This window comes from Hyaena hyaena, unplaced genomic scaffold, assembly GCF_003009895.1.
Source record: "Hyaena hyaena isolate Hyena2069 unplaced genomic scaffold, ASM300989v1 scaffold_384, whole genome shotgun sequence".
Lineage (NCBI taxonomy): Eukaryota > Metazoa > Chordata > Mammalia > Carnivora > Hyaenidae > Hyaena > Hyaena hyaena.
In genome coordinates this window covers 1,265,232-1,278,809 of record NW_024081016.1, presented here as the reverse complement: position 1 = coordinate 1,278,809, position 13,578 = coordinate 1,265,232, and the positions used below count along the sequence as shown (strand labels likewise).

Sequence of the window (13,578 nt, the reverse complement as noted above, 5' to 3'; positions counted from 1 at the left end):
TGCTATGCTTTTCACCTTGAGTGTCAATTCTAATAATATTACCTTTATAGGTGCTTACTGTGGGCTCAGATTATAGCAATCAGTAATACTCGCTTGATAAAATACTGTCTAGTTGCTCATAAGAAAAATATTGAAATCAGTCAAAAAATGTTTAGCTTGCATATTGCCCGAGACAGAGCTGGCAAGGTGCCAGGCAGGCAAGGTATTATTAGGAAAGCTGAGCAAATAGCTCGCAGGGAAGAGAGCTGTGAATTTAGAAACCTTCAGGTATTGTCATGTAAGAGAGTCTTAGGAGTTCAAGAGACACTGCTTTTGTCTGCAGATTCTAAAAATTTCCAGCAAACAATCTCTTTGAAAATGACTCTGCAGTCTGTTAAATATACTTTGTTGTAAGTTTTACACCGTAAGTTTACTCCGAGCTTCCCCACACTGTGTGAAATCACACCTTGAGTGCTGTGAAAGGTGGAAACCCCTCACCAAGTAGGTGGTGGCCCACGGCGCTGGGCGGAAAACCCTGCCCCTTCTCCCATGGGGCCCTGAGTCTGGGTGAGAAGAGAAAGGGGAAGGTGTGGGATGAAGAAAGGTGGATTTGAAAGTACAAATTCTCTTCAGTGTAACTTCTATTTCTCCTCCAGCCAGCATCCAAAGACAGTTTCTGGGCTTTTCAGGACAAGGCAGGATTGTGATTCCTGGAGAGTCCATGCGACCTGAGCAGGTACTTCAGGACCGCTCAGGGCTGAGGTGCAAGTGAGGCCCAGGGCTGAGTGAGATGGGATACTGACTTATCCATCATGAGCCCAGTGTTTCTGAATGTCCATGATCCCTTTCAAGGCTCTGAAAACAGTGGTTAGTGGTTGACTTTGAACATGGTATGTAGGTCAGCAGGACTTGTTGAGAGTCTTAACGAAGCTAGATTTGTTGCTTTTGGTGTCTTGGCACAATGATCTGGTGAGAGAGATGGAAAAACTGCCTGTGTGTCATGCAACCTGGCAGAGCAGGACCTGGCTCCCGTTCGCTTGCCGACAGCATGGGAAGTGAGGGGGCTGAGAGGCATCATGGGTCAAGGGGGAAGAGCCTGGCCTCCACAGGTGGGTAAGGAACAAACTGCTCTGTAAGCCTCAGGACAACATACAATTTATACAGGGCAAATACAGGGCAAGAGAAAGAACATTTTGAGCCACAGCATTTCAGCGGTCTTCCCCACTCCTCATCAATTACATGTGTGTCCTTGACCAAGTCACTCTATTTCCTCTGGTGACAGCTTCCACTGCTCAGGTAAGACCCACTGGTGGGACTCTATGACTCTTCCAGTCTATGACTCTACTCTTTTATTTTAAAGTTTGTTCATTTATTTTGAGAAAGAGAGAGCACAGGAGAGAGGAAGAGAGAGAGAGAGAGAGGGACAGAGAGAATCCCAAGCAGGCCCCGCACTGTCAGCACAGAGCCCCCCGCGGAGCTTGAACTCATGAACCATGAGATCATGACCTGAGTCAAGGCCTACTGAGCCACCCTGGCACCCCAAGCTTTACTATTTTAGACTCCATAGTACTGCAAACCAAAGAGAAGCAAGGTGATTGCACTGAAACTGACTCTGATTCCAGCTTTACACGAGGACTAGGGGAAAACAAAACAAAACAAAACAGGTCCTTTGATACAGAGACAACCGGGGAAATTAATTAAAAAGTTGCTACTTCTCTTCATCTTAAATAAGCAAATCAAGCCTTGTAAAATAAAAACTGGATGGAATTAAACATTATCACAAGACATGAAAAACATGTGTGCTGTCATTTTAGGATTCATAATAAAGATAAATCAGTTGTTTTTAGCAATGTGCTACGAGTCTATGAAGGGCATGACAGATAACAGGCTTGAAATTTCTTAAGTTATTGTACAGCAAAATTTGTTTTTTCCTCAGGCGTTCAATCTTTTTCTCTAGTAATTTTGTACATGACAAACTTTTTAGTGGGTGCATTAATAATCTATAAGTAATGGGTTGTCAGGTGTCAGTTATATAAGATTAAAAGACTGTTTAAGCATTATCCATTTGCTTCTTTGCATGAGTTTTATAGGTCAGGAGAAGTAACTTTTTGAGCTGTGGTTGTGTGTGCTCGTTGCCCCCCCCCCCCCCCAATTTGGCTCTGCTCCAAGTATACGTGGAAGAAGTGTATTATATTACATAAATCCCGCATGTGGGGGCAGATTTGAAACTCACACTGTGTGAATCAAGGGGACAAATGTCTCAGCTGTCTTCTGTAAACTTAGTTTTTCAAATGTTACTCTTTTTCTTCTCAAAGGCAACTCTGTAAGGGGCAGGGGCCTCGGCTGAGAGGGACCCTGAAGCCTTAGACATTCGGAGTTTCCTAGCAAGTCAGGTTTAGGTCTATTCTTGTCAAATCTGTCTTAAGTGTGTTTACATACAGTTTGCCTTTCTGGTATTTTCTGCTTGCACAGACCTGATCTCCACCTATTTTGTGTCAACAGTTGCTGAGGCTGGTGCTGGGTGATTAACCACTGAGCACTGAAGCACCACCGAGTTGTGCACACAGAGACCCCTCTCCACTCTTACCTCATCATCTTGCTTCAGGCTGCACCCACATAAAACAAACAGCATTTCTGAGTGGTGAAAAAATCAGCCTGAAATATTAAAAAATGGGGCAAATGTTGCCTCCTCGTTGAATAAAACAATTTTCTCAAAAATGGAGTGGAGCCAGGGACATGGGGGGCGGGGGAGGAAATGTTTCTGAGGGTAAACGTCGTCTTGGATTTGGCCCACATCAATCCAATGTGTGATTACCCAGAGCTGTGTGTAGAGGTGTGGGGTTTTGTTTCACTCCTTTCTTAATTTGTAAGGGGAAATGGAACATTCAAAACTGACCAAACAAACAAACAAAGCCTCCAACAACAAACAGCATGATGCTCTGTACCTTTGGTAAACAGGGTTGTCCCTGTCACTGCCTTTCCCTGTCATTGATGTTTTCCTTTTCATTTCCATTCTTATGACGCTCTTAAGCCTGAGCCGTTAGTATGGGAAAGACTGAGTACTGTCAGGCTCTTGATACCTGACCAATAACAGATAAACAAAAAAACTTCAATCTGTTCCCCTCCTTGAGAGCTCTTCTTTTCCTCTTTACCCTCTTAACCAATGTGACTGAAGGATCTAATGCCTCACAAGATTAGATCTGATCAGTGAAGAAGTGAAAAAACATTTGCTCTCCCAAACACAACTTTTTCAGGCTGATGGGGATTATTGGCCTTGGGTTCTAAATGTAATTTAGCTCAAACTGTGCTTTAAGAATAGTATACTGGAAGTTAAATACAATATGATTAAAAATACATATATTTAAGTTTCCAGTACTTTCTACCCTAGAATGCTGATTTGAATGTCCGTCAGTAGTCTTGAGAGTTGTTGTCCACTTGCAGGGTTTGTTGGCCTGTATCCCTTGAACATCTGCTCTGGTTGATTTTATTTGATCCCTAGTCTGGGTCAGAGTTCATATGTGCTTGGAAAGGGCAGGGAGTAGGGGATGTTGAAAAAGCTAATGGAAAGAATCAGACATGTCCAAAGATGTCAGATCTCAGCTCCCACGGCTGGTCACCTGGCAGTACTGTTTACAGAAAGGAAAGTACAATAGGTTATGGCAGAGATTCCCATCCTTAGGGCCAAGTGGGGGCTGAGAGGGACTAGGGGCCAAAAAAGGCACATCAGACTCATTTGGAGTGAATGTTGTAGTATAAAAAAGCCTATTGAGAATTAACTTTTGATTTTAGGCATGCTATTTCTTTTAGGATTCCAAATAACAAAGGATACGAGATTTTGAAGTTTATCAAAAAGGAACATAGATAAAAATTTTAGGAACGTCATGGCACAGAATGTCAGAACCCAAGTCCTGGATGGGATTTTATGCATCATTTGACAGATGGGGCTCAGAGCTTTACAAAGTTATGCTGCTAATTGGAGGCAAGGATGGGGCCAGTTCCTTGTTCAGCACCTCTTAGTTCCACCATTATGTATTTATTATTAACACATTTATTGAGATGGACTTCACATAACATGAAATTCACCCATTTAAAGTGTATACAATCAGTGGTTTTTAGTATATTCACAGATACTGTGCAGCCATCACCATAGTCAATTTTAGAACAGTTACACCACCTCAGGAAGAAACCCTGTGCCCTTCAGCTGTTGCTCTCCCCATACCTCTGTCCCCCACTCTACTACTAATCTACTTTCTGTCTTTAAAGATTTGCCTATTCTGGACATTTCTCATAAAGGGGATCATGTGAACACATGGCCAGTTGTGACTGGCTCCTTTCACTTGGCGTATTGTTTTCAAGCTTCCTCCACATAGCAGGTGGTAGTACTTCATTCCTCTTTATGGCTGAAGAATGTTTCATTGTCTGGATGGACCACATTTCGTTTATCCATTCATCAGTTGGTGGACATTTGGATTGTGTCCACCTCTTGTTGCTATAAGCATTTGTGTGCAAGTCTTTGGACCATTAGGTATTTTTGAGAATCCTAATGACAGTATCTCAACAAACCCTTGTCTTAGGTTTTAAATTTGCAAAGCTCCTTTCATAGACATTAAGTCACTTGGGTCATCACAGCTCTAGCACCTAAACATGACTATAATCTCAGAGCAGTGAGTGGCAGTTTTTCCTATTCAGTTCTCACACTCTTCTCCCTAGATGCCGCTCTGACTCTCCCTGTCCTTGGCCAGTGTCTTGACTGTAATACTGATGAGTGATGCTGTTCAAAGAAAAGCAGAGCCACTCAAGCGAAGCGCAGTCTCCAAACTTCCCTCAGTGTGACTTAGATGACCACAAGCATTTTCCAAAGATATGAGAAAGTCCAAGGGAAGGTCATTTTATTTGTTTACTGCCTTCATTTGAACCATTTTGTCATATACCTCAACTGAGAGATTTTTGCCTTTTAGTATAATTGGTTCCATTTGTATTTAAGGCCTATGGATTACATATTGATATACGTTACATAGAACTCAGGTTTCAAGCTTTACTGATTAAAGCCGCAATTACAGTGAATCTTCTAAGGGATAGAGACAGGCCTCTACTCCAGTCAAGTCACCTTCACTGTGCCATTCTGTAGTCTAACCCGTGCAGAAATCAAGCTAAATTGTGAGATATCCTCCCTGGGCACTCCCTTGGCATAGAGATTACAGGCCTGGAAAGTTTTGGGACTAGTGAAGGCTTGGGGAGCTGAAGTGACTCAAGGAGAGATCCTCCAGAAAGCAAAGAGCTCAGAGACACTCCCAGGTGGTATCAGGGTTCTATGAAATCTTACATATGCCAGGATTAGCCACCATTCTCACACAAGTGGGTTTCCATTCCAATCTTGCAGGGGAAGTTTTACTTGGGAAAAAAGTGCATATTTGATGATTAGGGTGGCCATACACCTCAATTGCCTGGAATATTCATGGTTTATGCTTATTGTCCAGCCTAATTATTAATGGTGTCCATTTAGTCTCAAAAGGGTCTCAGCTTAGGGGTACCGGGGTGGCTCAGTCGGTTAAACGTCCAACTTCAGCTCAGGTCATGATTTCACGGTTCGTGGGTTCAAGCCCAGCATCAGGCTGTGTGCTGACGTCTCAGAGCCTGGAGCCTGTTTTGGATTCTGTGTCTCCCTCTCTCTCTGCCCCTCCCCCACTCGTGCTTTGTCTCTCTCTCTCTCTCTCAAAAATAAACTATAAAAAAAATTTTTTTTAAAGTATCTCAGCTTAAATGATGAATTATGTGTTCATCCTACTTAGAATGGAGATTGGCAGAAAATTATGATTTGTTTCAAGTAAACATTTATTCTGTAATGTTTAAGGGACGTTTAGTTAGATGCAATTTTATTTATTTTTTTGTAAAATATGGGAAAATTAGAATTTAAATGAAAAGTGGTTCAGCTTAAACCAAAGAGAGACACATGTATTCTTTGAAGATATTATATCTACTTTTGTTTTTTTATTACTACAGAAGGTTTTGTTATCCTAGGTTTTCCTATTGCTCCTTCACTGTGATAATAATCATTTTAATTCCATACACCTTAAGCAAACCACTATTTTTCTTGTGCAATTATACAAACTCAACTCTGGCAAATTGTCACATTTAAGTAAACATTGCCTAAATATTTTATTACATATGTCTGATATCAATGGATACTTAAGATATTTTTTAACTGTTGGGTATTCACGCTCGGTCTGGCAGGATATCCCCACAACTTATTCCACTGAGTTGGGAGCCTAGTGTTATAGTGATCTAGAAAGTCACAGTTCGTAGCAGAAGAAACAGAGGTCTGCCACGAAAAGAGCTCCCCCTCCTGCCCCCCCCCCACTTTGAATTCAGGTCAGATTAAAGGATTTAGCAAGCTTATGTATTCTTTAAATTAAAAAATCATTTTATAATTTGCTTTCAAGGAAAACTTTCCATTATATATAATGAAGTGATGAAGTGTTTGAAAGTTACTCCAACACTTAATACATGGGCGGCTTGTTATTACTCTGCATTATAGTTTTCAAATAATTAGTGATTTTTTTTCACTAGTGGCTTTGAAGAAAATTTTATATGCAGTCAACTTCCTCAATGGTCTTAGTCGACGTAAGCTGTTTCTAGAATAATTTGACAAATACACCCGTGACTGCTAGAGAAGGGGAACCTTCTACGACTGCTGATTGATGGGCTTATTGTGATTCAAGGAAATCTCAATATTCTGTTTCTAGAAGGGATGAAGAGCGGAGCTTGTGCCCCCTTCTCCCTCCTGTCTATCCCCCTCCCCCACCCTCAGGCACACAGATGATGTATTGCAGTCCTGAAACTGTTGGATTTGGAGGAGGTTGAGAAACTGGAAAAAGGTGCCAAAAACATGATTTCATAAGGTTTGACTTGAGATGGAGTCAACTTTCTTGAGTGTCTTAAAATAGTGTTTTATGAAATCTTATTTCACAGAGAAAGGGAGTGTAGGAGGCTTGGACCCTGAAGACCACCAGTTATGGATCATTAAATTCAATAAGTAAATGTAAATCTAAAATGAAGAAATCAAACAAAAGATTTTGAAGTTGATTTTTGTTTAAAAGAACAGAGAGTTATTTGAGAGATAGCTAGAACTCATTCCCTGAGGGTTCGTTTCTAAAACAGGCCTTCAAGTTATTAGGAAATGCTGACTTTAAAAATATATAGTATATATAGTTTTATTCAAATGATTGTGATAAAGTTGAAAGAAATACTAGCAGGGAAATTCATGGAATAGAATAAGGAGAAAAAGGGCAATATTCTGGAATCCCACAACGAGCTTCCAAGGTGAAATTTTGTATTTGAAGATTTTTCACAAGCCTTAACTCTATAAAAATATTTATAGAGATTACCTAAGTGAATTTTATATTGATTAAATATTATTTACATGCTGTTTATTTTTAGCTGATAAAGAATAGTGTATGTAGAAATCACCGGTACTTATTCTTAAAAATACCTGGTATTAATTTTTATGAAGTATGTATGTAGGTATTCCTAAGTTCACCTAAATATTAAAAAGATGGCTGTGATTAATTCTTTATTTAATGGATAGTATAGGTATAGAAGGCATCTTTATATAGAATGCATCTTTACTAACACATCTTGCTATTTAATGAAATCTTCTCTTTACTATCAAGTTGACAGTTTTAGCTCCTTGGGCATAGGAGGGTATTGTAAAATGATATTTCTCCATACTTAAATGGGTAGCTACCTCCTGCTGACCAGTACTGAACCTAGCTGGCAAGAAACACTGGGGATGACTGAGGGTCCTGTCATTGTTGAGAAACAACAGCATTTTGATTTTATGTGGTTCACTGAGTTGGCTGTGGCATGCTAAAGTAATGCTGTGGGCTCCCCTTAATCATCAGTGAACAAGTAGGTGGTAAACACTGAGAAAGAGAATTAATTGAGTGAGGGTGCAAATCTTGTCTCTGAAGGTGAGCAAGACATTTTTCCTTAGTATTGTTAATATCACAGAGAGCTGTACGAGGAAGACAAAGGGCATAAGAATACAGGAAAAGGGCAAAGCTATGTGGAAAATGTTGTCTGTGGAACAGGGAAAACGTACCGTGTTTGGTTCTGATGGATGCCCGCTGTGATCTCTCCACCCTTCTGGTTCTCACGAAGAGGAAACTAAACTTAGCCATCCAGTTTTGTGGGAAGTAACCAGTACAAGGAGTGGAAGATAAACTGAGGGACAAAGGTCAGCTTTAAAAAGCTGTCCTACCAGATCTTGGTCAGAAAACTGCTCAGGTATACAAAGACTGAGAATGAAAAGAGATTGGTGGAATTAGCAGAATGAAAAAAAATGTTGAGTTCCAATGAGAAACAAACATGTAGGGGGCAAGGAAAAGAAAGAATAAAGGAAAACCTCCTGTATTTCTTTTCAGTAGAACTCAGGATTCATCTCCCATTGTCCTTGTCTGATTCCTATTTTTAAAATGCAAAGGATTAAATTCAATGTTGAGATGATCCCACTTTTGAAGATCTTCTCTCCTTCACACCTCCCATTGTCCCTTACTAGGACTCTGGTCCTAAACAAATAACTATGTAAAAAGAAATACGTCTCTGTTAATGTGGACATGAAACGAAGCCGTAAGGCCAATCCATTTTCTTCCTTTCCTTTGTAAAACGTCTTGTTTTGAGAAAGGAGATAGTCCGGTCACACAGGAAGAAATTCTAATCCATGATGCTGTAAAAAAAAAATATATAAGAATTCTTTCCCTAATTTAGTCTTCTACCACCTACAGAGTGTCCAGGTTTTTAAAAAGTACTTCACAAAAGAACATTGTGTTTCAAAGCAAACTGGGATTTATAAAAAAGTATACCTTGATGTTCGGAATGTAATACAAAAGGCAAACGGGATGTTTCCCGACCTTATACTTAATTGAAAAGTTTACCTTTTAAAATACCCAATTTACAGCAAATTTGAGACACATTCTATTAAACCAAGGTGTGAAACGATTTTAATGAGTAAGAAGAAATGTCCTGTTGTCATGTATTCCCGACACTGTACATCCTAAGTTTTAAGGGCTATAATGCTTGGACGTCCATTGTAAAAATTTAAAAGTCTCTCCTCTTACATCTTTAAACTAACAAACTTTTTAAAGAGACCATAGTAATATGGAAAATACTAAAGATTGTGTATAGTTCATGGATATATTTTGTCTTAAACTATTTTATGGTTGTTGGAGAATAGATTTTATTATGGAACATTCAAATTGGAATTTTATCACTCGTTTTCATTTCTCTTCAAAAACATTGTTTCTTCTTATGTTAAAGTTCTAATATATATTTATGTATTCAGACATAAATATAGATATATATTCGAACACATACATAATGAGCTTGAAATAACTATTTTACTGATGCTTCTTGAAATGAGTGTTTTAAGAAGGGAATATGTTCATGTAAGTTTACATAAAATCTAAAAGTCTTTCTTCTGGTTCAGTGTTTAGAAAATTCTTGATAATTTAGAATCTTCCACAATGGAAAGTAAAGCATTCTGTCACAAAAGCGGGGAGGATGAGACGCAAGGTCAAAGGGCACTTTAGAAACAAACAGCTGGACCAGTTTATTTAAACAGATACAGGGATGGGGGAACTGACCTCTGTTTGACTTATAGTGGGAGGAGCAAGAATGTCATTTTATTACTTTGCCCAGAAGGAAAATGTTTTTGTATCTGAATTCACTCCGAAGCCATCTAAACACATGGCTTTACTGTATGTAGCATAATTCCAAAGGAAGTATATAGAAGATAGTCTAGGATAAAATACACTAAAGAGAACCAAATGTTGAGATGGTTTGAAGATTGAAAAGATGATGTTGTCTTAAAAAATAAAATCTTTTGCTATTTACTTAGTTATTTTCAGATAATGATGTCCACCATGAACCCAGATAATATTATCCATGTTTCATGTAAGTATAGGAAGCATAATCCAATAAGATTCTGAGAGTTTACTATGTCCTATATGTATTGATAATGTTCATTATAGAACAAATTGTTTTAAATTAGTTTTCAAAAGTGAGAAGTTCTTTTATTTAAAAAAATTTTTTTAATGTTTATTTTTGAGAGACAGAGACAGAGCATGTGTGGTGGAGGGGCAAAGAGAAAGGGAGACAAAGAATCAGAAGCGATTCCAGGCTCTGAGCCATCAACACAGAGCCTGATGCAGGGCTTGAACCCACCAACCATGAGACCATGACCTGAGCCAAAGTTGGACGCTTAATCGACTGATTAAGGGGCCACCCACGTGCCCCCAAAAGTGAGAAGTTCTAAGCATACCTACCGATGAGATCAAACAGTTTGGACAGTGTGATTAGGAGTTCTGAGGTTTTCAATTTTTTTTAATTCTTATTTTATTAAATGAAAGGATTTTCACCTTTACATATGCTACAGAGAGCCTGCATCTGTGTTGTCAATGACAATAAATGGTTATTGCCACCAAAAGAGAGGAAAATAACACCTAAAACCTGTGGGTCCTTAGCTAAGAGGCCATATGATGAGGTATTTGCTCTCAACATGGGGACTGGAGCAGGAATGGGGTAACTGTATTTCACGTTGTCACCTGAAGACCTCTGGAGATACACAGACAAACCTCAGCATATTGAGCAGAGAGTGGCCCAGGTGGTGAGTAGGCTCACTCTAGGAAGAACTTGTTAAGAATCATGGATGTTCAACCTAGGAAGAAGAAGGGAGAAGCCTATGAGGCATGATGGCTAAGTTTAAATATTTGAAGGCTGTCCTAAAGAAGTGACATTAGAAATGGTTTAAATTACCCCCAAGGAGTTGTCCTGGTGGAAGGAGTTTAGATCGAGTAATGCAAAACCTTCTAACCTACATTTATGGACTTTCAGGTAAGAGGGCAAATGCTTTATTAGAAACAACCCAGAAGAGGCTACCTCTCTACTTGGTGGGGAGATCACAGAGGTGATTCATGTCAGTGACCAACCTAGGTGACAGTTAAAGCCCATTTCAAACCTGAGGATTAATTTTTCTATGACTCCATGGGTTTAACAGTCATGGATTCACACCTGAGTTGCTTATTATGAAGTGATCCTTGGAAATCTGAATGTATGAGCGTGCAGGAGCCAAGCTTTGGAATACAGATAAGTCACTGAATCTTCTAATGCATAGCCTTATCTTTGTCCATATGCACAAACAGTACAGTCATCAAAATTCCTAGTCTACAAAATGTTCAGTCATGCTTATTCCCAGACTCAACAGTAGGGTCGTTGCCAGCGGTGATTGGCTCAAGACTAGCTCATTTTTAGATATCTATTTAGTCCAGAATATTCTAGATGGGTGGCACAATAGTGGCCATACTCTGGTCAGGACATTGGGGGACGGGGTGCTCACGACCATTTGCCAGCTGTGTGTCAGCAAGTTACTAACATCTTTTGGGTAACATGTGACCTCAAATACGTCACTTAATTTCTCTGAGCCTTGGCTTCTCATCTGTTAAAAAGTGCTCTTCCTATTTTTAGATGAATAGTATAAATCATATCCACAAAATAATATGTTTTTAAAAGGACTCTAAAAAATGTTACCAGAGTCCCTTTCCTCTAAGAGCCTGCAGATTATGAACAGTACCATAGATAAAGAGCTGTTTTTTGCTCTCTTACCTATCTTAGTTACTATGAAAATTACTTTTGGTATATGCGGAATATTAATATTAAATAATTTTCTAATTGGTCATGCAGTGAAGGCAGCTAATGAAAAAGCAGATTTTTTTTTTCATTTTAATTGGTTATTTCACATGGTGTTTGTGCTACACCTGTGCTTATAATGAGAATGGAGAATTAATCTAACCTTCTGCTCACATGATTCCAATTTTCATGGTTTATACAAGATAATGATAACCTGATTTGCAGCACAATTTGTTGTAGATCCGTGTTTTAAATATTTTTATTAGCCAGTTCAGGGACTTCATATACAGGAACTGATGTAATATATATTGCCAATAAGAGTGCCAACAGTATCCTTTTAGTTAGATGCCAGTTTCATTATTGATTTTAATTACTTTTGAGATAACAAAAGAGCATAAAGATATAGGATATTGAGAACCTTAAAATGTCAGGAGGCATGCATTTTTATTTTACAAACCTGCCCCTCTCTGTTTAGCGATTTGTTTTTTAGGAACTGTTTCCTTTCTGAGTGGGCAGACTCACAAACTAAAATTCATAGTAGACTGTAGATCCTTTAATCATCATTAAACTTTTCATTGTATCTTTTATGTGCTGCTCATGTCCAATCTATTCAAATCCAAGTTGCTAACTAAAAGCTCTTGACTTTTGCAGAAGCTAATATAATATGGCCCACTCATTTTCTGTATTTGATATGTAATTCTTAGCATTACACAACACAGATGGGTCTTAAGAGTTAGAAATTCCACTTTGTAGAGCTTGTACGAACCGCTGTAAAAAAATTTTCAGTGGCTGGCCACTTTTGGAGGGGGCCGCAAAAATTGTAAAAAATAAAACTTATGAGACACTTCAATGACTTAAATGTCTTGATAAGATGTTTCTTATAAATGTTCAGAACTAGCTGGAGGAAGCAATATTATAAGTTCAATTACTGTATAGCTGTGACCTCTCCTTGACCTTCAACTTTGCATAAAGAGCCAAAAAAAAAAAAAAGCCACCCCAAGAAATCTCTACAAGGAATGTGTTTCTCTGAAGTCCCCAGCAGTGTGAGTTAGTGGTGATAAACTCCAGACATTCTCTCATTTGATGGTGTGCTGCCATCCCAGTTCATTATCTTAATAGTGGGCATTAAAATAGAATTAGGTTTGCAAGAGGTAGGGAAGGTTTTGATAAAAATTGTAAAAAAGAAGTCAGAGAACATGAAATTGAAATGTCACTAATTAGGAGAGGTAACAGATGCCCTTATGAACATCTTGCTCTCTATGCCAAATCTCCCCCATTGCAATTGAAAAGAGTGGTGGCTCGTATTGTTTCCTGAAAACTCTGCTAATTCCCCCATGAAAAGATAAAATGGAAGTGTCCAACTGTGGTAAAACAGGCAAACATGAATCAACTCAGAAGCCCCAAGACTGTGTACTCAAAGGTCACTGAGGGTTGCAGAGTGTGGAGCATGTGAAGCTGCACACAGAGCGGTGCAGAGAACCGTTTTGCCAAGATCTAGCTTTGCTCTCACTGTGCTCCGTCTTCTCCTCTTCCTCTACCTCCCCCCACCCCCACGTTTTTGTTTAAGGAATAATGATTCGCTCTACTCTCTTGGTTACAGGTTTATTAATGCCCGGAGAAGAATAGTGCAGCCCATGATAGACCAGTCCAACCGAGCAGGCAAGTCCCCCATAGTGACTGTATTCAAGTCACGCAAGCGAAAACCATCCTCAAGCCATTCACCGGGAGGTCTGCTACCTGGTAAATAAACTGGGAGTGAGTACTAGGAGCGCCTGGCAATTAAAATTAAACCAGTTTAGTTTCATAACAACACTAATCAATGTAACATCATTATAAAACATTTGGAGAAGGTGGGGGGGGAAAGCCAACAGAGAAAAGTAACTTAATTTATATGCTCAGTTACAATATTCTTTGTAC

The 13,578-nt window shown here is 39.1% G+C and overlaps 1 protein-coding gene across 3 annotated transcripts in view; it reads left to right on the top strand.

Moving 5' to 3' along the window:
• The window catches only part of MEIS1 (Meis homeobox 1), a 137,816-nt gene that overhangs the window by 119,547 nt on the left and 4,691 nt on the right, over positions 1–13,578 (top strand). For all 3 annotated transcript variants that reach the window (XM_039250903.1, XM_039250905.1, XM_039250904.1), the window contains exon 10: positions 13,262–13,320. In XM_039250903.1, coding sequence (XP_039106834.1) covers positions 13,262–13,320 — 59 coding nt within the window. The remainder of the gene's footprint in view (positions 1–13,261; positions 13,321–13,578) is intronic.